This window comes from Mastacembelus armatus, chromosome 11, assembly GCF_900324485.2.
Source record: "Mastacembelus armatus chromosome 11, fMasArm1.2, whole genome shotgun sequence".
Lineage (NCBI taxonomy): Eukaryota > Metazoa > Chordata > Actinopteri > Synbranchiformes > Mastacembelidae > Mastacembelus > Mastacembelus armatus.
Window position 1 is genome coordinate 11,869,044 of NC_046643.1, and position 25,447 is coordinate 11,894,490.

The 25,447-nt window shown below is 41.4% G+C and overlaps 2 protein-coding genes across 2 annotated transcripts; both read right to left on the reverse strand.

Annotated features, from left to right (window-relative positions):
• Positions 1-342: 342 nt before the first annotated feature.
• Positions 343-2,139, reverse strand: lratd2a (LRAT domain containing 2a). Its single transcript, XM_026300064.1, has one exon. The coding sequence runs from the start codon at positions 1,652-1,654 to the stop codon at positions 830-832; it is 825 nt and encodes a 274-aa protein (XP_026155849.1). The 5' UTR covers positions 1,655-2,139; the 3' UTR covers positions 343-829.
• Positions 2,140-4,441: 2,302 nt separating this feature from the next.
• Positions 4,442-24,842, reverse strand: fam91a1 (family with sequence similarity 91 member A1). Its single transcript, XM_026300063.1, has 24 exons — positions 24,542-24,842; positions 23,463-23,547; positions 22,806-22,957; positions 21,146-21,203; positions 19,508-19,575; positions 19,158-19,271; positions 18,544-18,634; positions 17,794-17,856; positions 17,553-17,659; positions 17,290-17,328; positions 15,503-15,615; positions 15,011-15,120; positions 14,369-14,481; positions 14,155-14,241; positions 13,828-13,957; positions 11,720-11,868; positions 10,702-10,836; positions 9,538-9,651; positions 9,339-9,411; positions 8,795-8,941; positions 8,284-8,385; positions 7,992-8,115; positions 7,806-7,875; positions 4,442-6,792 (listed from the first exon to the last, which is right to left on the reverse strand). The coding sequence occupies exons 1-24, from the start codon at positions 24,611-24,613 to the stop codon at positions 6,607-6,609; spliced, it is 2,502 nt and encodes an 833-aa protein (XP_026155848.1). The 5' UTR covers positions 24,614-24,842; the 3' UTR covers positions 4,442-6,606.
• Positions 24,843-25,447: the final 605 nt, after the last annotated feature.

A 25,447-nucleotide genomic window follows, 5' to 3' on the forward strand; every position in this document is an offset into this window, starting at 1 on the left:
ACTCGTTGCACCGTTTGCAAGTACTCCTGTCTTCAAAAATGAGTCGTGGGTGGGGGGGTCCACACTTTCTGTTTTGACAACTAGGAAGATTCCAGGGCTAATCACAACACACACGCACGCACGCACGCACACACACACACGCACGCACGCACGCACGCACACACACACACCCACCCACCTCAGCACTTAACAGAAACTGGTCTGTCCATCTTACTCACGTTAAAAATAAAACATCACAGTATAAACAAGGTTGTTTACAAAAGAAACAATGACTCATGGTTTACTTGAACTTTGGGTACAGTTAACACAGACGTCGATCAGTGTAACACAATCATTTTCTTCTGACGTGCTGGTGTGAAAATCGCCCTTAAAGGAAAAAAAAAGGATCCTCGGTGTGCGAGCAGCTCCGGCTCTGTTCTCTCTGGGTGAGTCGAAGGATCGGGTGAGGAGACGCACTATGGACAGACAAACACTGGCTCTACTTACAGAATATGGAGACAGTTTAAGACACATGTGCAAACCTTTTATAAAACTATACAATCTGTGCGTGTGAAGAGGCTGCTCCAGCTACAAACAGGCCCATCGGCTACTTCAGTCAATTTCTCTCAGATAATTCAATTGTCAGTCATTGAGCATCAGAGGATGTTGAAGATTGTGACTTTAAGGCAATAATAGTTAAATGAGATTATTCAGGTAAGAATCACAGATGTGTGTGCTCCAGATGAGACTAAAACCAAGGAGTGACAGCTCGCTGTAGATTAAAGGAGGGTGTAACAGTATCTGTTTGGTAAAGGCTACTCTAGCTCCATAGCGGTTCTGTTAAAGAGCATCAGTCTGCGCCTGGATCACTTTTTATCTCCTCCACGCTGCTAAAATGCGTGGCCAGCTCCCGCAGCACGGCTGTCCTGCCCAGGTGATCGTTCCTCCTCTTCTCCATGATCATGTCCTCCATACTCTGAAACTCCAACACGTGTGACTGTTTGTCCGATATGGAGATTTTTAGTCTGTAGGGCTGTTTGCCTATCCGTATCTCCCCGCCCATCTTGAACTCCCTCCTGCCGAACCTGCACCAGGCTGCAAAACACTCGGAGTTTCTCCAGCTCAGCTCCCGGTCCTTTAAGCCCACCTGTTCCATCGCGTTCTGCACCACCATGTCTGGACTAAGAGCTTTGAATTTGTACAGGTCGTTCACGATCCTGCACCTCCTCCCTTGACTTGCGTCCGTCAGAAAGCTGTTTTTCACTTCGGCTCTGTGCAGGTGCACCACCTGGAAGTCCCCCACGTACACAGCCCAGTGTGGGTACTGACCCGTAGCCACAAACTCCACCAGATCGCCTGCTTTGCATTTGTTCAGCAGGTTTTCCGGGGAGTAAACCTCCAGGTTTGCAGACTTTACGCTCTTCTCGTAAATGCACTCATCCCTGTTGTAGACGGCGCACTCCATCTCATCGCGCTGGTCGTATTGTTTCTCTTCCTGGTTCGGGTCCTTATCCGAGCCATCGACCGCACAGCCGTCCTCCAGCTCGTCATCATCGTTGGAAAATATATAAGAGACGCCGATCCGTGGTCCGTCCTCCGTGTCCACACCGTTCGGATCCACTGTTGGAACTTCTGCGTAACTGAGATGTGACAGCTTGTCCATCTGGTTCCCCATGCCGCTGCACACCAGGTAGCAGCCTGCGTAACACGATCTGATGCCGAGAGCTGTTACCGGGTACTAAACATCACCACCATCTGCCACAACACCTCACAGGATAGAACTTGCTTCGCTCTGTCGTCGGACTGGGTTTTTATCCAGATTACGCATAAGAATATCCGTGATGTGACAGTCTGTTAGTGCCTATCAACAAGTGGAGCTGGGAGGAAAATACAAACTGCTTGAAATTCAGCCTGTCGAAATATCCTTCAGGTGTAGGCGTCGGTTCACCTGCCGTTTCCCTGCGTAAAGTTCCGTCCCCGAGCTCTCACGCAGTAAACAAAGAGGGTTAAGATCCAAATCCTCGAAAGCAGAACAGCTGAAATGTTTGTAAATTGGTCCAGTGTGGTGTCGGCGCACAGGCTGCACACTGTGCAGTCCAGTGGACTGGAGGAAGGTCTGAGCTCGGCTTCAACAGCAACTCACTCCAGCGACACACTGCTCCGCTTTTAAAGCGGAAGTGCGCGTAATTTTCATCACCGCACCTTTAACATCCGCCTCGCCACCTCCGGGAGAAAAGTCAAATGCTGTGTGTTGTAACGGTTTTGTATGAAGTAAACAAAAAAAAAAAACTTTACAAACTTGATGTGAGGCTTAAACTTATGTTGCTTTTCTCTAATAAATGTGGATATTTTTATTTTTATAGTCATAAAGTTATTTTAGTTAGTTGTTTTCTGGTAGCCTATTCTAATGTCATTTGTTTACTTCGTTAGTAATTTAGTAGGACCATTTTTAGTTTTTTCATTTTTTTGTTCTTTTTTGTCATTATTTTATTTTAGTTGTCATTTTTGTGGTTTTTTTTTGTTAGTTATTTATTCCTATTTATTGTCATGTTGAAAAATTATTTATGTGGTCATATTTTTAAATTTTTAATTAATTGGATTTTATTCCATTTTATTGATTTTAACCTGCGTAGAGACAAAATGCAGACTAGACAAACCTCTAGCTGGGGTTCAGTAGCTGGATGTGTTTTCTTACAGTTTACAAATCTACACAGGACTGTGAGGGGTCCAACATCTGTGGATGTTTTACTGTTTTGACCACCTGCCTGTCCTTGAATGAACTGAAGCTGCACAGTCATTTGCTCCCTCTCAATCTCCTGGTGGGACCATAATGTCTCTATTACATTTGTAGTGCCTTGTGGCCTGCCTAGACTCGTTCTCAGTTATGGGCTATTTTCTCACCACTGTATCCCACAGGCAAAGGAAATGTGCTCAGTGTGGCCCAAAAATGGCACATGCTGTAGCAGCTTCTGTGTGAAAACACCTGTCCTGGAAATGGCTGTGAGCGAGAGATGCTTAGGGGTGTGAGCAATATTTGAGAAGCTTTAAAGGGAAACAAATGTTCAAGTGTGTTAAGAAAAGAGACAGAAAGAGACATAAACTTTGTTACAGGGTGGATAAACCTGAGTTTAACCCCAGTACTGAGGACATGGGACAGCATGGGTTTCAGTAGCAAAGTCATCTATTACAGTAGACATGTCTCAGCAAAATTAAGAGCCTGAGCTTTTGTAAAGCTGTGCAGGATCACATTGTATAATCCAAGTGAATGTTTTCCTTGGTTAGTAAAATATAACCTGAGTCACAAAGTTTAAATCAAATCTCTTATTGTAGGTTTCTAGATTATAATGAAAGCAAGGAATGTTAAACCATTTTAGCCAGATTTTAGCAGAGGGGGCGTATTCACTTGTCTGACATGTGGTACATAAAATGATATAGATTCTTACTGTTGCTTAAATAACAGACGTTTTCTCTGAGCCTACATGTAAGTTCAGTATAAACATTAGACCCCTGTGAGAAGCAATGCTAAGAGAGATAAACTGCAGCATCCTGAACTGGACTGATAAGGACTCACCATGATTCAAAGACATGATGTAAAGATGATAGAGCAGCAGAATGCAAAGTAAAAGAGACCAGCATAATTTCAACATTTACTGCCGTTTCCTCAGCTTTTGCTTAACTTTTTGCAGCTACTCTATATGTGCACAGCCTTTCTTTCTTTCTTCTGTTCACGGCTTTCCTCCTGTTTCAACGTGAAGGCTTGCAGCACCCCCAGTTTGACAATGCATATGATGATTGAAGCCAAAAATAACAACTCTGCAGAATGAATTCAGCAGATGTATTACACCTTTCCTGAGTATGTGGTTTCATATCGGTGCATGGCTGAGGGTGTTAGGAATGAAATGGACTGTTAGAGCGGTGACATGGAGCCCATTTGACCAATTCTTGGAGCTTCTTATCCTCAGGTGGCATGACCCAGTTTAAGCCCCTGGTGCCCCCTAGTGACACAGTGTAATTTGTGGTGCTGGGAAACTATTGGAGCAGAGAGGCCTGAGAGACATAGTCAATTAGACTCCACCTGTTGGGTGGGGGCATAGGCAGACGCAGAATGACACTTTAACCTTCCTCCCAACAATCTGTTGTCTTCGTTTTTATTTTTTGCAGCTTCTCAAAAGGTTTCACACGTTTGTTTTTCAGCAGTGTCCACTAGATCTTTAAGGATGTATGCTATACAAGTGTATACTTGAGGCAGATGGACAGAGCATCCGGACCACTGCGTCTTGCAAACCATCTGTTCCACCTGGCTAGGAAAACATCTACCAAATAAGGCTTGATATCATGTAATATGACTGGCTACCATTTAGAGCCAATAGAGGTTGGAATCAATGATGCAAAACATATAAAATACAGATGAGCAAAAAAAACAACACTGGGAGACGTTTTCGAGGAGGAAAAAAAGACTTGCTCTTATTACATATTTATTTATATTTTCATATACTTTTTACATATTTATTTGTAATAATAACATGTAGCCTATCCGGAGCAGAGGGGAGATGTAGCAACAATGGAAGCAGCGGACATGTTGAAGGAATGTCATTTTCTTTTTTTTTTTCTTTTTTTTTTTAAACTCATTTAATTATAAGAGCATCAGTCAATGATATTCACAGTCCAATTAAACAAGCTACAACAAAAATTTCCTAAAATATAGGCTGACATACAAAACTAGCATTTTTTGTTTAAACACTGTGGAGAAGACCTGGGAGAGGATGGGGAATATCTTAGGATGACCGAGTAACCGCAACTAGATAACATACTGGCAGGATTTGAGGGAGGGAGGGCTCTTATTGTGAAAGGTAGGCGTGTATAAAAACACACCAAGAATGAGGGGTACAATACACACGCATACACACAAGTTTCTACACAGTCATCATGCTTCACGGGACTTTGTGTTAGTCTCTTTTTTTTGTTTCTATTTCAGCATCACGTTATTAAAAACAACCACAAGTGGGTCAGAAATTGCAGACGGTGGATTCCTCCATAAACAAAAACTCAACAAAACGAGTTACCACTCTAAATGCAAAAATCAGGTACTCTATATTCTTGGATCCATATGGAAAAAAAAAAACTTCAGACATTTTTTGGGCCATCACATCTCTGAGAAACTGGGCAAAGTATTAGCATTACCCTCCCTTGGGTTTGTGACAGCCTTCATAGCGAAGTTGCCTGCTCCTCTCTAGACTACAAACCCCATTTTTCAAAACATGGCGCAAACAGAATCCCTCTGAGAGTGTGGGCAAACTAAGAGTGCACTGCACTGCACTGCACCCAGACTGGAGTCAATCCAGGGAGATTTACTGGCAGGCAACAATGGCGACAGGCCTGGGTCAAACACACAGGGCAGGCTGCCCCAGTTCTATGCAATTAGGTGCCCTAGGTTATCTTGTTGAATTGTTGAGCAGATGTGATGGTTCACAGCTTGTGACCCAAAAATGTTCTTATTGGTTTATGTACACTGAATCACTGAAATGCACTTAAATCATTTAAAAAAGTTGTTAAATTTTAAAAAAACAAAAAAAACTAAACAAAAGCAAATCAGCTGATTGGATATAAGACCAGGAAATTTCTGATTGGCTAATGGTAATAAAGCAAAATAAAAGGCAGGACAATAAAACAGAAGGTTAAAAAAAAAAAAAACATACAGAAAAAAAGTCTTTGGTGTCCTCTTGTACTGAGAAAGATTAATAAAGAATTTAAAAAAAAATTTTTTTTAACTGAGTTTCATTAAATTACATGTGCACTACAAGGGATCCAAAATTAAAGAAAATATACATGACATTACTTCATCCACAGGTTTAGAGAAATCCTGCATAGTGCAAATAAAAAAAAAATGCCCCCAACATTGACTACGAGTAAGAGGAAAGAATTCTTTATGGTACGAGTTGTGCAACTGTTATCATGCATCAGATCACTTAACATGAGACAACACAGGAAGGCAGCAGGGGAGCCTGTACTTGGACTCTGGTCTGGTAAGTTCTTGGTCCTATAAATATGCATATTGTCAAATTATTCCTGAAAAAGTCAGTTCAACACCTCATTGTTTATTTTGTGGGTCATTTTGACAAAATCTATGCAACATTAACCACTTTGCACTCCACTCCCAAGGATCATAAAACATCCACTGATTGAATGGTAGGTGGGGGGTTAGTCAGCGGAGAACAGCGCTTGTGTTTCCAGTTAAATGGTCTTCCAAGTTAGATGTTGTTTACCTGTTATATACTGTGATAATAGCACCACTCCAACAGATAACACTGCCTTTATACAAATACAAGGAATGAGGAAACAATGAGGGTGAGGGGGGGGATTTGAACTAGTGTTGGCAAGGATGATTCCTCATACAGTAGGAAAAGGACAAAGGGATAATTTTGCCATGACTGGGTATTGATGAACAAGTATGGTGGGAAAATGAGTTTTCTTGTGACCTGCTAGCAGATACAAGGTTGGACCTTGAATAAGAATTTCCTCAGTGAGATGTGACACTGCAAGAGAGAATGGTTCAATGAGTCTTCCTCATGACCAAATCTGAAAGCTCTAGTGCAGGGGTGGGGGTGGGGAGGGGGAAGGGGGTGGAGTTTATGTGGATTGGTCCTTCTGCAGGGCTGAGATGTCCAGAGGGGGGTGGGTCCGCCCGCTCCACTCCTTCAGTTGACCGTCCTTGAAGAGGAGGTTGAGGGCGGGCAGGGGGACACCGGACTCTGCCGGGGGCTGACTGAGAGGGTTTGACACACCACTGTCCAGGTCAGAGGGCTGGCTGCCGTCCTGCCAACACCGGGCAAAAAAATAAATAAATGAAATCACCCAGATTAGTGCACCAGGCGGGCAGGATGACACGCTGGATGATGATACATTTTGAGAAATAAACCACAAAAACAAAGTGTTTCCTGTCTGATCTGCACAAGTTCAGCCCCTACAAAACAATTAATGTGTAAAATATACAGACATAGTCATGAGGCTCAATTAGCTGAAACTAAACTAAATCAGCAACATGCAAACAGAAGAGACAGGATGTTTAAAAGTAAAAGTACCAATTTACTACATCCTGTTTTCTGTAATTTATTTTCTCATAGATCTTAAATTTCTGCTTAATAATCACACGTCCCTTACACACATATAAACACTTTAGCTGTTATGTTAACCTACAATAACATCTTTAAGCGTCTCAAAAATGAAATTGCCTTATATAGAAACTGGCTGGTGCTAGAACAACATACTATATTCATTAATCGATATCGATTAAAAACAAAAGCTTTACTTATATGGCTTTTAGAAGCAGTCATGGTTTTAAGCCTGTTATCGCACAATCATGACTTAATTATCTCATTATCTCAAGATAACAAAACACACATTACGCTGCTCATATTTATTCTTTTAGCCTGTTATTCCAAAAGATAAACTGAATTATATCGTCTTCTCATGGGCAGCTATCTTTTTTCGGGATCTCAGCTTAAATATCTCATTAGGACAACTTTTTTTTTTTTTTTTTTTTAAACCTAAATTGTATTTCACACCGTGATTAGAAAAGCTTAAAGGCACAGCCTGTTGGGTCCTTCTGCTTGACTGGAAGTTTGAATGGATGATGACATCTACAGAGAAAGTTATTTAGTTTGCCTGCAGTCTACACCGTACTCCATACACTGCTGTATCTAAACAATTCTATTCAAAAAATGTATACATTATAAAACAATATTTAAGATTGATCTATTTTAACAAAGTCCATCTGTAAAATGAAATTGCTGACTGCTGATATTCCTAATGTGACATGACGTTTTTACCTGGAATGACTGAACGAAGCTCAACACCTTCAGCGACAGTTTTCGGCTTGAGTGAAGTAGCTCCTGAAGGCTGAAACAAAAGCAATGGTACCCAAAGGCTAGCACCTCAAAATCACACTTCATAACACTTCACTGTGTTTTTTTCCTTTTATTCAAGTGAAATTAGAGAGGATGTTTTCCTTCTACCTTTCGTTGCTGCAGAGTTTGTGAGAGGCGATCTTCCGACACACTTTGCGGTTGAGCTCAGAGCTGAAGAGAGGCATGCCGAAGCACAGTTCAAGAGGGGCCCACTCATCTTCTGAAGAAAGGGCTGGAAGAGACAACACGAGACGCATGCTGTTAACAAGCACATGCTGCTTTTGAACCATTTGCCACACTTTACCCATCTCTTTCTGTATTATTCTCTACCATCTCTTCCAAATTCTTCCAAGTAAAGATAATGAAATAAATAAATACATTAAAACAAGTGTAGACCCACTGTCGGTCTTTCCTTTGCTATCCCCATTGTTCTCTTCGGTCACCAGCTCAAAGGACTCAGTGCTGCCATTGGTGTCAAGGCCTCCACCTAGATGGGTGTCACCTTAAAGAAAGGCAACAAATCTCCATCACCATCAAGGCACGGACTTTCCTAAATAAATACCGCTGAATAAATATTTGCTTGAATAAACTGTATACTGTAATGTAGATATATGTTTATGTTAAATAAATGTAATCATTTAAATCAGAACAATTCAATCAAATCTCAAGCTAAAGGCTAAGTCGTGTTCGATCCATGACCATTAGCAAAGGCTAGCACAATAAGAGACACAATTATGCAGACAAACAGCATAATTAAATCGGACTGTGAGCTATCTTTATCTAATTTACACCATCACACCATCAGCGTCTATGGCCATCCCAGGCAAGGACCTTGTTACTAATTCAACTTTTGTCATGCAGTCAAAAAAAAAAAAAAAACCAAAAAAAAAAGTGTGCGTTCACTCCACTACCTCTGCACTCAGCACTGTCGCTGGCCCTGCGACGGTGCCTGTTGTTGGAGTTGAGCATGGTGATGTAGCCACACTGGTGTTCCAGATCCACATGCTCCTTCAGCTTCTGCAGCGCTTTGTGCGCACACATGTTGGAGTAGGAGAACTCTGCACAGCAAGAGAGACAAAACAACCAATGGGTGTCAAACTTCAAGTGCAATCTTAACCTCCAGACAGTAGTAGTAGTATCTGCAGTGCTGTATATGAGCTGTGTTTTCCAAAGGTAGTAATATTCTGAAAGAAAGCATTTCAGGAAAAACAAATCAAATATATTGTTGTACCATCACCTTTTAACAATCTCTTATAAAAAATACATTTCTCTTTATTTATGCATCAAATGAATGACACAAGCATTTATTAAAAGGTGCCATATTCAGTTTTCAATGTTGTCTTCACTGTACTTTGCAAATGTAGGTTAATGTCAGCATGTCATGTATTAGCATATCATTCTGGCTGTATAAATCAGTTACTGAGTGATTTCACTGGTTTATGCACAGTATCTTACCTCCCTTCAGATCCTCCTCATCAAAGGGGAACGGGATGTGAACTGTTTCTCCTTGGCCGTGCACACCGTGACCCTGAGGGTTACGCACACATGCAGTTTATGTGTCAACAGAGGGAGAGTTGGTAGCACTAACACAGCGTGAGTAAATACACAACATTAGATGCTGCAATGTTCACAAGTTAGGCTTATGTGTGTTTACCTGGATGAGAACAGCAGAGTGTGTGAGGGCGTCATTGAGCATGGTCAGGACGTTAGACGTAGGGACAACTCCAGGGTCGTGACCCCAAGATGTGATCAACAGCCTGTCATAGACCTGGAGAGAGAAAAATGGATCAACAGTGAACTCTTCCACAGCCATTAATATCAGAGACCTCCATGAGAGCAAATCTTCCTCTATCACTCATCACTCATGTGTAAACAATAATAATAAACAACATTAAAAAATAAACTATTTAATACAATAATTTTCCCTTAAACTTAGGGTTTAAAAATGCTAGAAAATGAACACAAAGTACAACATAAGTGAAAAGAAATTCCATTTGCTCTATAAAGATGGTAATATTTATACATTTAATTTTCTATTACACATAAACTCTACTTTTTCTCAATCAGAAATTGTTTAATCTAAAGAAGCAAAAACAGTGTGTTGAAACAGCCTCCTCCACTCAAACTGTCATGTCAACTTGTCAACTTCCCACCATGGCAAACATTAACTGATTAAAATTCCACCTAGGTGCTCATTTTTCATGCCATGACTCTCCTTAAATGAATCAGAGCTTTCCATCAAGTTAACATATTACATTCTGGTAGAAGGGGTAAACAGCTTAAATGAATAAAATGAAAGTTTGAGACAAGTGGAAGTAGAGTACATGCTGCTGTGTTTCTACTGAGTGACCCATTTGCATGATATTAAATCCTCAGAGAATTTACTGCAATAAATCTCCTTTGTTCCCTCTCTCACATTCCCAGGATAGATAATGAATTCCAAGACCACTGGGAAGCCCTGGAGGAAGAAAAAGCAAGTGTATGACTGTGATGCAGCAGGTGCTTTGTTAAGAAATGAAGGCTGGTGGGGATGAGAGAAACCTCCTTGAATTTTAACTGCAGTGTGCTGATTACCTGTTCCTCCAACAAACAAGTTCAAAATTTAAAAAGGGTGGGTGTCAGAGACAGACTCCATCTTTATAACACATCTTTGAATGGACCCAGGCTATAACTTTTCTTATTATATATGTGGCTTTTCTTACCAGTCTTCAAATAGATTTCTTTAGCTTATATCTACACCAGCATACATTTACTCATTCACCCATGGACCTACACGTATTTAACCTTCCCACCTTGTTAATTATTAGTGTGATCTAACCTGAAATATGTCGGGCAGTTTGCGGAGTCTGCAGCCTTTGGAGAGCAGCAGAGAAGGCGGACCTTGGCCAGTCACATGGTACAGGTACAGCTTGAACCAGATGGAGCTCACCTCAGGGATGGCAGGGCCAATGTGCTGCAGGGGGAAACAAAGGCAAGCATACAGGTGTACAGGAGCAGAACTAATGAATACGCATGTACACATCCTAACAACACTTTCCCTTCGTGTCATTTCGCACATAAACACACACTTCAAATAAACAAAAAAAGTTCGCTCACAAAGCAGAATCATTTTATCAGTTTTGTTCTTCTGTCTGAGATGTTGAAACTGAAGCCACTATTAGAGATAGCAGCAGAAAACAATGAGGAGAACTCATTGAATTCCACTTCACTGAGTCCCAGCAGTGCGAGAATAAACAGCAGCATGAATAACACAACAAGAGTTTAACTTCTTTGCCTCCATGTTTCTGAGCTCAGCTAGGAAGCTGGAGTGAGGCCAGGAAGGGGAATTACTCATGAGCCTCACCTCCCTTCTCTCTCTTTGTGTAGTCTTGTTGTTAGGGCAACTGCAGACTGACTGCTCACAAACCACACACAGACACACACAGAGACACACACACAGACACACACACAGAGACACACACACAGAGACACACACAGACACACACACAGAGACACACACAGACACACACACAGAGACACACACAGACACACACACAGACACAGACACAGACACAGACACAGACACAGACACACACAGACACAGACACACACACAGACACACACACACACAGACACACACACACACAGACACAGACACACACACTCTCTCTCTCACCGTCACAAATCATTAGAGGCACAAAAGCGTGTGCACACAGTAAGACAGCGAAGTTAACCAAACACATATCAACTGTTAAAACACACAGCACTCTTGCATCCTAACACACACAACATTTGATCCAACAGCCCAGCATGCCACATAGTATCTCCTCTGTTCTCCCTCCCTCCAGGCATCGTACCTGAGGCGTGCAGCTGCTGATGGGTCTGATCTCGTTGCTGAGCGGTGCCATTGAGACCAGCAGCTTGTAGTTTTTGTTGAGGACGCGGCTGCAGGTGGCCTGGTCCAGACCCAGCAGGCTCTCACAGCGCAACATGTCCAAGGGGAAACCTAGTTGGGGAGAAGTCAGGCACAATCACAACTTCTATACAAAACAGGTTGGGAGCAGGCTGCATTATACCACTTTATATTTCTCATATTATAGATCTGAAAATGGTAAAAGCCATATCATTTAACCCGAAAAAAAAAAAAGAGCCTAAAACGCTGAATTGTTTTTTCAACTTCATCGTTCTTTAGAGGAAATGAAACAGAAGAAGTGCAAATAAAGACCGTTAAAGTTCATCTGCCAACTGTGGATGGAACACACAGTAACTTGATGACTTGTCAGGTGATTTCTTTTCAAGAGACACAAGTGTCAACTTGGCATTCTTGGATTTAATGATCACCTCATGTCTCCTACAGTAGATGCAAATCCCAGAGGCAGGAGGTGTCTATGTACTGCTGATAGTGATAATTAATTTGAGATGTGTTTTGCAATGAATGATGTAAGAACTGATTTAAACCCAGCCAGGGAGATGAAGACAATCATGACAAAATAGAGAGGAACAGTCAAAACCCAGTTTCTGCAATCGGACTGTTTTTCAAGTTAGAATTTTCCCAAACTCATCAACTGAATGATTTAACTGACCACCACAGGAAACATCACAGGCCATCATTAATACTCTGATAACAGTATAGATTTTAGAGATATGCTTTCACTGTCAATCAGTTTATATTATTTTTGTTCATAGATCAACATTTGCAGGAAAAACTGATTTTGAGAATTTGGTTGTTGAACTAAATATTCCTCACTACCTAAACGACCAAACATCACTAGCATTTCGTTTCATCATGGGCTCAGTTTAGCTGCAGCCAGCAGGCTTTCACTGCACTCACTCCTTAGCGGACGCCTGGAGCAAGAGCTGAGCATGAGTGAGAGAAAAGACAATTAGAAGAACGGCACACAGCCAAACCAAACAAACAGCATCTGGTGGCACCGTGGTAGCTACATGGAGACTTGTGGGAGGACCGACTCAGTGCTGCTCCATCTTGACAAATTAACAAAATATAGCTTTATTATGGGTTCACAGTCTGTATGTGCATCCAGGAATATGTGACCCATACTTAAGAGAAACTATCCAGAGACAGGTGAGAGGTGAAACAGAGCCCAGAGTGACATAAAGACATTGCTGCCAAAAACAGCACAAATACATCCACTTCCTCTTTGTTGCTTCTAGAAGAGTTTCGAGTCTTGTTCAAAGCTTTCGCATGAAAATACCATTTAAACACTTGATTACTTATTGATGTCTTAAGACCGCAGAATAACTTTAAGCAGTCATTTACAGTTGTTTGCTGCAATTTTGGTAATAACAGTTGAGAAAACCTTTCAAATAATACAAAGTAAAGAGAAAGATTAGGGGAAAGATGTTAAAGAGCTACTGACTGGTTGAAAATGTTTCGGTCACTTCAGATTTTAGCAGGAAGGTTACATACGTTTTTTTTTACCTGAATTATGGATATGTTATATTATGTTGTCTTACATGACTACATTACTATTTAGTATATTATATGACATCTTGAGGTGGGTGATCAAGCAAATGTGTGTTACCTGAATAGCTTTTGTCTCCGAGGGTCTTTTTTTTTTTTTGCACACAGTCATTCCACCTCATTCACGCTACACCTCCCAGCTCTCACATTAAATTTCAGTCTGTCTGTTATATGCAGTTTTGAAAGTGATTTTGAAGCAACCATTACAACATGTCGCTTGCATTTTTATTACAGATGATGTCTACTGCTGGCAGAAAATTAACTGCAGAGAATACAGATGACTTAAAGAGAGCACAAAGTGTAGACAGCAGACCAAAATATGAGTTTCTATTTTGTTAGCATTGATGATGGGGGAGGCAGTAAGAACTTACAACCAAAACCAGCTTACCAGCTGCATAGTTAGCACATGTATAGATATGTGCATGCTTATGACTTCTGGGTCTAGCATGCAGACCCAGAAGTGTGGTGTAACTGCATAATTACCTATATTTGGAATGTCGGGTCCCTGGTCCTGAGTGAGTTCTTTGTTGTAGCGCAGGAAGAGGATGGTGTTTTTCAGGGTGAGAGCATGGTCAAAGTAACGCTGGGCCTCGCCCTCCGCTGTGCTCTCCACCTGGACACACAAAAGCCATTAAAGACATAAAAAGCTGAGTGTTTATGAATATCCATGTGGTATTTATGTGTGCATGTAAACATCAGGCTATAAATTATTCACAATACTGAGTTGACATCCTCTGGTGTTTCGTGACAGAAGCTTTACACAAACAAAACTAATATCTTTCTTTTCTTTTATTTCATCGCTGGTCTCACCTTCTCCAACTCAGCCAGGAAGCTGTCAAGGGTCTCGTCTGACAGCTTTCCAACCTCAAACATGGTCACTGCATGGCTCTTCAGGTTCTGATGAAAGGATGAAGACTCACACAGTCAATGTAGAATTTTTTGCGATTAAGATAATTCTGTCTCTTATAAGCCTTCTAAAAGAGAGTCTATGGGTGTTTGCTTATGTGCCCATCTGCTCACTAACCGGTGACAGGTTGCCCATCATGAGGAAGGCTGTAAGGGTGGAGTCAAAGAGGAAGGCGATCCTCTTAGTGGGTGCGGCTGGTATGTTCAGGCTGCTAACGCTGGCTGTGTCTGCTGCAGAGACAAAAAAAAAAAAAAAAAGACAACAGTTGCAATGACCCTTTGTAGTAAAATTAGGAGGCTCAAATACACTGCTGAATTAATCTTAAATAGAGGATATCAAATTATGATTTTCTAAAAATTAAACGTGTTTACAAGGATCAAGGCAAACCATGTTTCTTTCTCAAATGGATTACATTTAATTTATTATTAACAAGCAAATGTGGTTGATGAAGAGCTTTTTCATCATGTTTGTTTGAATTTGTTCGTTTGAGCAAGCCAACAATGCCGGCTTAACATGCACAACGCAGTTAAAATTAGATCGGAAATGAGACCATTTTAGACAAACACCTATTAATGTGATAATGACTTTCAGAAACATGACCGAGCTGTCTTTGGGACTAATTAGCACTGATCCTTCAAAACTTCTGAAGTAACATTCAGAAAGTGTGCTGTGGGCATACATCAGCATGTGTATTTATTTGCATACACTGTTAAATATGCCTGCGAGTGCGAGTGTGAGTGCATGTGTGTGTGGTCAGACCTTGGTCTTCCAGACTGGTGGTGTCGGTGTCAGTGGCTGAGGAGCCTCCCTCCATTACAGGACTGCCCTGCTCCCAGGACAGCAGCATCTTCTGGGGGTCCATGGTGCTCCTAACACAGAGGACACACCAGAGAAAATAGAGTGATTTACAATTTTAATTTAATTTTTTATGTGATCAAATTTTGTCAGTACTGGAGGGAAGATCTAAATCACCAGTCCCTGTATACATCTGTAATACTGACCATAAAGTACACTTATATTTATTTCAATCATTTGAGAATAATTTTTTTAAAGATTCATGAGACTGATGTAGATACATGAGTACATACTGCAGCCCCAAGCTTGAATTAGCTTTCACCAGACATAATAATCCTCACATTTCACAAATAAAAAGTGTACAGAATTCCAAATTGATCAAGTTAGGGCATCATATCGCTAAGGGCTTGGTTTGTTCTGCGGAAGTATTGGATGTTGTATATTGCACACACATACTTGAGTCTGTTGACAGATGGGGCGTTCTTCCAGGTGGGGTGGAGCTGGTCTGAACTGAACACCTGACCTTTCTTCACAGCAAAGCCAAGGCGACAGTACATGGACACTGCATTCTGAGAAAACAGTCAAATGAAATTCGAGTCCACACAAAGCACATCTGACATTACTTATATACTGGGATTCTCACTGGGTATATATATATATATATAAAGCGTTAACATGAAAGAAATGTGTTGCAGCACTTATTCACAGTAGAATATTTAGAGACTGAAAACACTTTGGTATGACAGCTGGTGTAGCATCAACTAAAAATTGAGAATGTTGCACTGTCATTCAGAAGAGACGATGATAAAATTGTCTTATCTGCTACACAACTCCATCCTGCTGCTATCAACGTATGTCTGTTATTAAGGGTTTAAATAATCTTTCAACATTTCCCATTGCAATAAAAATCCACTTTTAACAGGTTTTTTAGGATACTATCAAGACTCAATCCAAAACCTGAAAATGGTCGACCACTTCAGAGCTTTCATTACGATGTGACAAATGGGTAAATATTGTACAAGTGGAGTCCAATTTGTGCAACTTGGTTGTAGACATAAGTCTCGAAAACAGAAGAGAAACTACCTGAAACCTTTTTGTTGATGATTCTTACTTGATGAGCCACTGTATCAACAAAAAATTGCCTTTGCTCTATGTCCTGTGGTGCAAACTCCCTCAAAATGGATGAAAAAAAGGTAACGCCGTGTGCTTTCCGCTTAACAGCTCACTGGCTTTTTCATTATTTCCTTAATTTATACAGTTGTCAACTTGCTTTGCCTCTAAATTTTTTTTTTTAACTGAGCAGACTGCCTCAGTCAAGTATGGAGGACTTGATTGCTTTCTACACCTTAATGCCCCGGAGGTGCAAGCTGAGGTCAACTCTTAGCTGTCTTCTTATTATATAAAAGAAGCACACCAAGGAAATTTTTTTTTTCAAGTGACTTGGCCCAGGAGGTTGTTATTACACAAGAGAAAGTTAAACTCTAGTCACGATGGGAAAAGTTTTGCACAAAGGAGTCCTCTCAGACATCTCAATCATTTCTGAAGTTACAGGGCTTCTCCTGGAGAATCGCTGCCACCGCTGCCTTCATCCACTTCTCTTAAGTGCTGCTTTTCACCGGCAGGAATGAGATGAGACTGAGGGACAGGGGGATGGTTCAGCTCTTCACACTGGAGGTCATAACGCAGAGAGGGAATTTGGCTCCGTGTCGGACACAGAATAGGGAACTGGGGAAAAGTGGGTCAGACTCGAGCAGCAATTCAACTGGAATGGTGGTGCTCGGTACAACGTGTGTGTATGCTGTGCATCTGTCACAGTCTGCCTCTCAGGTTTACGTGTGTGCAGATGTATCTAGAATGCCAAATCATTCAGAAAATATGTACTACACTAGGCAGGTTACACAACATCCCTGCTTTATAAAATGATAGACATTTATCCACCAAACTGTCAGCACCCAACTGTAATAATAGTGTCAATTATTAATAATCAGAAAAAATGTGAAAAAGCAGTTTACTTTCCGTTATTCATGATTCTACACCATATGCCTTTAAGTATACAGAGAGGAAGAAAAGGATGTCTCAAAATCTCTTCAGAAGTGGAACCAGAGGAAATTACCTCCCGTTTTTTCAGTGTCAATTTTTAAAGCGAGGGTCATCTTTCTCAGATCTACCGCTTTTTGCACCGTCTTGTGAAAAGCAGTATACATTACAATAGGACACTCATTCTGCAGCAAGTGGATACCCACCTTCACTAAGTCCAAGTCAATCTCCAACACATTCGCAAGCTAAGAGGCACAGAGGGAGAAAGGATCAGGATTTAAAAAAAAAAAAAAAAAAAGAATAAATGAATACAACTGGGTTTGAAAAGCTCATCAACACCACACACACACACACACACACACACACACACACACACACACACACACACACACACACACACACACACACACACACACACACACACACACACACACACACACACACACACACACACACTTCTAGGGCCTACCTCCGCTACATTTGTTTGTTCATCAATGGACACAAAGATTTTGTAGAGAAGAGTTTCAAAGTAATCGCCCTGGACGCGGTTCATGACAAAGCCTTCCAGCGGGGGCACTAAATGACACAAACAATGACTGTGCATTGTAATTGACCTACATATAGCATTTAGTCAACATAATTACTCAGGGAGAAGAATAGCAGGATGTTTAAACAAACACACACAGATCCAAACACAGACACACACGTACCTGAGATGCAGCTGTCATCAGATATGGGAACATCCAAGTAGATGAAGCCCCGGTTGTATAAGCCTGCAGTGAAAGAATAAACATACGATAAATGTGTGTATGTGCTTCTTCAAGTGCCATGGTTCCACCAACAAATTTCACTTCAATAAAATCAATCAATACTTTAATTTTCTGAGTTGAACAGAAACTTATATGTATGTAACAGTGATGGAAAAACTTCAAATCAATCATATCTCATTTAAGCAGCTATTTGTATTCTGATTGCCCTGAGTCATCTATAGTTAATCCTATTTGTTCCCACTCAGCCAACAGCACTTCAGTGGCAGAGGGGCGTCACTATCAAAATGTGCTCTAATTAACATTTAAACTGCATGGACACAACCTCAATCCCTGTGCTTCATCTTTGAAATTCACACCGGCAGCAGATGGTGCACACTCTGGCTACAATGATTTCCAATTAAAGTATTGAATGGTGACCTTTTCCTTCTATTTTACATCGAACTCCTGTAGATTTCCTTAAAGTAGAGCTTTAGTTTAGTGCAGCACAGGGATGGATATAAAATTTCTAACAAAAAAAAAATTAATCAGAGATCGGTTTCATAATTCCTGGTCAAACAGAACAGAGTGGGGAAGAAAGAGATCGGACCTAATCAAATTTGGAAAAGGTAACAGTGAAGCAGTGCTTTGTGGGAAATTTGGAGTGATGTATCTAATATATTATTGTTGTATCACCACGTCAGAGATACTCACTTAAGACCACATTGTACTCCATTGAACCTGCCAGCTGGGGGCCAGAATCTATCATCTTATCAATGGCTTTCTTCTCTGCTGGTGAACAGATCTGGAGTCACACACAATAAAGAGACAGCATTAGAGCAAACCTGCACCAGTGAGTTTCTTTCCATGGTTGTCTAAAAACCACCTGCAGTGAACAGTGGTAGTGCAGTTTGTGGGATGGCTGAATACATTAGCATGTGATAACTATGTGTTTTTTTTTTTTTCCCCTATGTTGCTTTTTTGGTTAAAGAAAAAAGAGCTGTTGGAAACTTGACAGGTACTTATTTTTAGTCAGGAGAGATCTCCACATACAGTACGGAGGCTCACAGGTTGAGCAGCTTGGTGGGTAACATGCAAGGATTTCACTTTAAACTCAGGTAAAAAAAAATAAATAAATAAAAATAAAATCACACAATCCCCTGCAGTCTGTAATTATTTTGAATGTTTAGTGTGCATTCTGTGGTCCTTCCACAGCATCTTGATTATACAACAAATTAAACACCTATGCTCACTGAATAATCAGAATGTGAATGTGACCGATGTCTATCAACAGGTCAAGATAAACTGAAACAAAGCTCTTATCTCACCCTGATATCGTCCTCAGTGATGTAGCCAGTCTGAGCCACCCACCACGGCTCCACAGAGATCTCTACTGGTTTGGCCGGCAGCAGGTCCCGTGCCGATTTCCTGCGGAAGAATTTCTAAAAAAGAAAACCAGGGAAGCAGGTGAGTTGAAGTCAACTATTTTTAATATACAATATATTATATATTCACGGTGTAATATATAATATTATATATCAAATATTTCGAAGCAATATTCTATTATGCATTTTACACTGAAAGCGCAAACATGAACATTAATGCAAACGATTACAGAAATACCGTATATATTAGTAATGAATTATTTTACATTGGCTGTATTAGAAATGGCTCTTACTTTGGAGGACCTGCACTGGTTCATTAGGTCAATGTATTGGTTTCTCCCAATGCCAAGCAGTCGCAGGCCTGTGGGACGAGTGGGAAAATGAGTGAGTCAGTAAAACTCAATCATGCCTCAGTAACTGTCCATGAATTTGTAATTGATGCACATTAGTGCTACAGCAAATACATCTAGCAGCTGAAAAATTGTCTCCGGCATTTTTCAATTACAGCCTCAGGCCTTACAAAAAAAAAAGGAGGAGAGTTACAGTGAGAAGCAAAATCTGAGCATGAGTTATTCTGGATATTTCTAACTTCATATTGGAGAGTTATTTTGGCAATAAAGCTGCTGCGCAAGCGGTAACTGTGACTCATCCGAGCTCTGCCGAGACAGTGCGTCCACACAAATACCCAAACACCTTCTCTGAGACAATCCCCTGACACACACACATATCTATACAAATCAATGTGCCAACACACACAGAGGGATCTATTTCAACAAAAGGTAGTGTGCATGCATTTTTCTCTGTAATTAACATTTATTTAGAATATGAGAAAATTCTGCTGTGCCATGTAGCAAAAGATCACCTTGTCACCTTCTCCTGTCTGTGCTGCAGGGGACTGGAAGCGACAGGGCAAAATCTGCTGGGAAGGCTGCCAATGCAAAGGGATGCTTGCATTTTGGCCCCCGAACACAGCAGAACAGCAGAAACCTACTCGTGTGTCTTGCCGTCTCACCGTGACACTAACACAACATGTAAACATCTACCCACGTAAAACTCTGCTGCTCTCGCCGCATCTCCATCCACCCACTTCTGCATGACACACTTCCAAGGCTCCTCCAGAGAGATTAGAGAAGAGAGGTCCCTCTGCACACAGCCTGCTGGTAGCCTTCTGTCTCCGCAGCATGAAGGTGCTGTACTGCCAGGCCTCAGTCACTCGCAGGCCAATGCCAAGGCTCGATTCACTTGGCAGGAGGAACTCAAAGAACGCTACAACTGCCCTCACACTTGTCTTTCGGCTCTGAAACCACCTTAATAGGGTTTTGTGTTTTGAGAAGCAACTCTGATTTACTGTAAAATGGATACATACATTCAGAAAACCACTTATGTGTTGGTTGCGCTACACTAGTCAATGGCATTTATTTTCAGGTTTAACTGCTTGGGCTATAAAATGACAGAATAAAGTTGACATAAAAGCTCAAGGTGACGTCTACAAATGTCTGTTTCCTTCTGACCATCGGTTACACAAAAAACCCAACTGACCGATTTTCAACATAATCCTGGTTCATTTCCCGTCAATCAAATAGTCCATTATTGGTTTCAGCTCACGGTCACTGCTGCTTTTAAATTATATTCTCTATGTAACAGAGCAAAGTCAAATAAGCATCTTCAAAGTTTAGGCTTAAAGTGACCTCCTGACACTCATTCAAATCGCTCAGCTTTCTAAAAACTTTGCATCTTTTCACAGAGACTGTTCTCCCATCTCATGCACCGACAGCTCTTTCAAAACAATACACCAAGGGAGAGAGAGTAGGTGTGGGAGGTGCACACAAATCCCAAAAAGGAATTTCAACAGTTTGAGAGAGAAAAGGCAAGCTGAGAGAGAAAAAAAAAAAAAAAAAAAAAAAAAAAAAAAAACAAGGCAGGAGACTCACAGTCAGCAGCGGTGAAGTTGGGTAAGGAGTCGTAACTCTTCTCACTGTTCATAATATCCTGGAGGTGCAAAAAAAAAAAAAAGAGACAGAAATGAAGAATTAATATAATTTTTCCTCTCTTCTTTCTGTCGTCCTGCCTCTGATTAATACCAGGATTAGCAGATATGGGCGGTTGTGCTAATTCTACTCCCCATTTTAATTAAGTGCTTAAGATGGATTATCAGAACATGACATAGCCTCCAGCGTTTCAGTGGCCACTAAGTAAAACTCTGTCACATTCAGTTTAGCATGAACAGGAAGGTGGGTGAAGCCTTTTCAAATATGAGCTGCAAACTAAATGGTTCATCTTTATTCATTTTATCTGTAAGTTAAAGCATAAGAATATATTATATTATTATATTACATCTGTTCAGTAATGGGAAGATTGTGGCAGTCAGCATCTCCAAATACACAGTATATATACATACACACAGGGTTGTGAAGCAATAAAAATCTATCAGAGGACATTAGGTGAAAGAAATTACATAATAAATAAGTGTTATCAGCTTCCAGTGAAACCAAACAGAAGTAACTAAATTACAGCTGCATTAGTTTCATTAAGAAATCCTAAGGAGCGTATGCTGTATGGATTACTCTTCGGAAGCAGCACTCGGAGCCATGTGAACACATGCGCTCAGGGTTTGTAATCTAATTAAAAATGTCACAAGTCAAGGAGAACCCGGCTGGTCAAAGTCTCCCAGAGACTGGTACTCTGTGAGCACAGCTGTACCAGCCTCAAACAACAGACTTTATCAGTGAGAGGGAGCCGTCGTGCAGGCGAAGCCTAAAGTGACTGCAGAGCAAACAGCAAAAATTTTGCCTGGGTGTGTTTGTCTTGGCATCAGTCCTCTATCTCTCTCTGAGTTCACATCACTAGACACTGACTGACACCTAGTGCCTCACTGATGCCATGTCTATCAGCACCAACAATTACAGCATTACACCACATGCTCTTCTAAAACTAACAATAGTTTATTAATTGATATATCTTACAATCAATTGCACTGACTCTATAGAAAGGCACCATAGACCACATAACAACATTTTGCCTCTTTGTGACATGCAAATGACATGTCCTTTCATGTGCATGACTCACTTACCGCAATGTCAAAGCAGGTTTCTCCTCTATACTTACTGACTATACAATAATAGTGGAGCTGCACAGAAGTGTACATGTTAGTAGATCAAATCGGATGTAGCATATAATAAAAGTACCTTGGCATTCTGCCAAGAAAGAACACGCTGCACTTGACAGCAGGGGGCTGTAAAAACCTCAGATTCTTCTCATAATGGTTTCTTGGAGTCCCTGTTCTCTGTTGTCTAACAAAGCCATTACCGCAGCCCAGGAATGTCAAAAATAAACATTTCTGTTTGAATTAACAAAAACTGGATGTTTCCAAACCAATCTGAAAAATTGTTGCTGGCACGATAAGTATTCCAGCTCTGCTTCTCACCCAGTTTTACCCAGCTTTTTGTTCCTAAAGCACAGATGAGACTGTGAAAACACCATTGCTATTGTTTTGGGCTTTATTTAAAAAGCAACACTCCTCTGAATTGTCCAGAGTTTTTACATTCAAAGATACATGCTTAGAGAAATGTGGTTCAGGTAAAACATTCTTACCTCCATGATTCCTATGTAATATGAAAAAGGAGTGACTCGCAGCCCTTTGACCATGATGTCGGACAGATGGTAGGGGTACAGCATCAGGTGGTCCCGGCTATACTTCAGGAGCTCCTCGTAATACTTACGCTCATCCTTCCTCACGTGGCGCACTGCTCATAAAAACAGACACAGCAGGCAGAGCAAAACCAGGGCTGAGTGGTCACACAGCAGCACTTCATATCAGTCTATACTGAGTCAATCCAGGATAAAAGTAGAAGCACTGATCCAACAAGCTCCAGAAGGTCACAGAAGGAATAATAAAATGGATTTGATAAATTACATATTGTTACATAGCTATTTAGAGGCTGTTTCATTGTAGGATAGTGCCAATATCAATCAATCAAGTGCCAATAGGGAATAAAGTATGACTGCCAGTTGTTTGATGGACCTCACTAAAATTAATGCAGTCTAACTAATATTTACTAAGATTTGAAACAAATATGTTTACACTAAGTGCACATCATAAACTTGCCACCAGGTGCAAATCCAGCCAGTCCAGGAACTAATTTACACAGCTACAAAAAGCACGAGAATTTACTGACTTTTGACCGATCACAATGTGCCCTACAGGCCAAGGTGTGTGTTTTGCACTGGTGCGATGTCCCCCTTACGTACCTAGGTTATTGCGGAAACGCAGCTGGTTGCGGATGCTGTAGAGCAGCACATGTTTCTCATACTCACGCTGAGAGTTCCCCAAACTCTGTGAAAGACACACACAGCAAACAGGAGACTAGTCAGTTAAACCTGCTTGGTTACTTGCACCCTGTCAGCTTCACTGTCCTCTCATTGTGTGCACATGTTGTGTACATTCTTGCAGTCATTATAGTTTTAGTTGTAATTATAGCTTCGGTAATATGCAAATGACAAAGATAAACGTTTCAAACTCTACTGGGACATTTTTGTAGTATCAGTATCTGTGCTAACACTGACAAAACGTAAAGAGGATCAAGTACCATCCATGACATGATCAGTCCACAATAAACTCTGTTTGATAGATGGGAGGCCACTGGCTCAGATTTTAGTAGCACAGTATTGGCACAGTACTCAATACTGGCACAATTGGAATATCAGCATCTGTTTTGGTACAGAAGAACTTGGTGCCTCCCTAACATTTCCAATCATATTAGCACAGAGGAGACAACGCACAGTAAACCAGGAGGTCTGGGGCCCTGCTGTTGCCCCATTTTTCTGGTTGGTAATCCAGCTTTGGTGAGGATGCGCAGGGGTGCAGGCATCTCACAAATCAACACGAAGCCTGTTAGTTACATCCACGTACCCGCCTCCACCTCACCACGACATGCTGGCGTAATGGCACCACGTTAATGAAGGAGGAGGGATTTACGCAGACTATTAATAGTCAAACATCCTTCACAGTTTTGCCCCAAAAGAAAAAAAAAAACCTAAAAACTCGTTGTGCACAAACGTGTGATTGTAATATATGCAGGTGAAATCCACGCGCTTTAATCATGTGGCGCCACCTAACGTGGTCAAACAAGCTGTCATGTGACGCCGGGATGGTTAGAGCGTCGGTGGCTGCAGAAACGATGGTCAGTTATGGCTCCGGCTGACTGGTGAAACCCCTGCAAAGGAGGGGACTCTGACAGCTGCTGCATGACATTGACAGCCTCTCCCACCAGCACACGGCGGTGCTCCCCCGTCCCCCTGCCCTGCGGGGAAAGCCCCAAACCCGGTACCTGTTTGACATTAGCTGGGAGCTTGTTCCACGGATAATTCTGCCTGATGTGAAATTCCACGTCCGTGTTCATCGCTAGCTAGCTAGCTTGCTAAGAGCTGGATCCCAAGACGCGGTCAGAAACGGGGTTTCGGGCAAGTCCACGGTGACTTCACCCCCCCCCACGACCCGACAGGCCAACAACCGAGCGAAGCGACCCCCAAGCTGAAGAGACGCTTTCTCCGGAGGTTTTTTCCCCCTGACAATAAACCGACACTTCCTTGTTGTATTTTCGAACGAGCCGTTCGTCACGCTCGTGGCTTCATTCGTCACTTCCGGCTGAGGCGTGACCGTGGATGTGAATGGACCGCAAGAGCGAGAGGTTAATTACTCATTAGGTAAATAGGTAAAAATACCAAAATAAAAGCACCAAAAACGTTCATAAAGCATCATGCAAAAAATCCCAAACATTGTAAGGTTTATAGATGCATTAATACAAAATATAATGTAATTGTTATGATCATGGAGCAACAACATGGTGGGTTGGTGGTTAGCACTGTTGCCTCACAGCAAGAAAGTTCCTGGTTTGAAACCCAGCAGGGGCCTTTCTGTGTGGAGTTTGCATGTTTTCCCTGTGCTTGTGTGGGTTTTCTTCAGGTACTCTGGTTTCCTCCCTGTGTTGTTTTTTCCTTCTGTGAGATTTTAATGGCCTGCCAGCATGAGGCTTACCCCTGGTCAATGTGACTATGATAGTTTAACACTGGTTGTGTGACAAAGTCCAACCAAGCTGCTTGCACTCACATGTTATGATGTCTCACTTGCTGACAGCTCACTTTCTTGCAGCTATGTCATTCGATCTGTTCACATGTAACTCCAGGTCTTGGTCATATACCACTAAACAAACAGGACGATTACTCATCTCACTGCC

Excerpts from the sequence above, each read along its gene's own strand:
- fam91a1 (XM_026300063.1), bottom strand. The coding sequence starts at position 24,613 with ATGAACACGGACGTGGAATTTCACATCAGGCAGAATTATCCGTGGAAC. Across the intron at positions 14,242-14,368 it reads TGATGGGCAACCTGTCACCG|AACCTGAAGAGCCATGCAGT; the intron begins GTTAGTGAGCAG and ends TCCTTTCATCAG. Across the intron at positions 6,793-7,805 it reads GCTTCGTTCAGTCATTCCAG|GACGGCAGCCAGCCCTCTGA; the intron begins GTAAAAACGTCA and ends CGGTGTTGGCAG.
- lratd2a (XM_026300064.1), bottom strand. The coding sequence starts at position 1,654 with ATGGGGAACCAGATGGACAAGCTGTCACATCTCAGTTACGCAGAAGTT.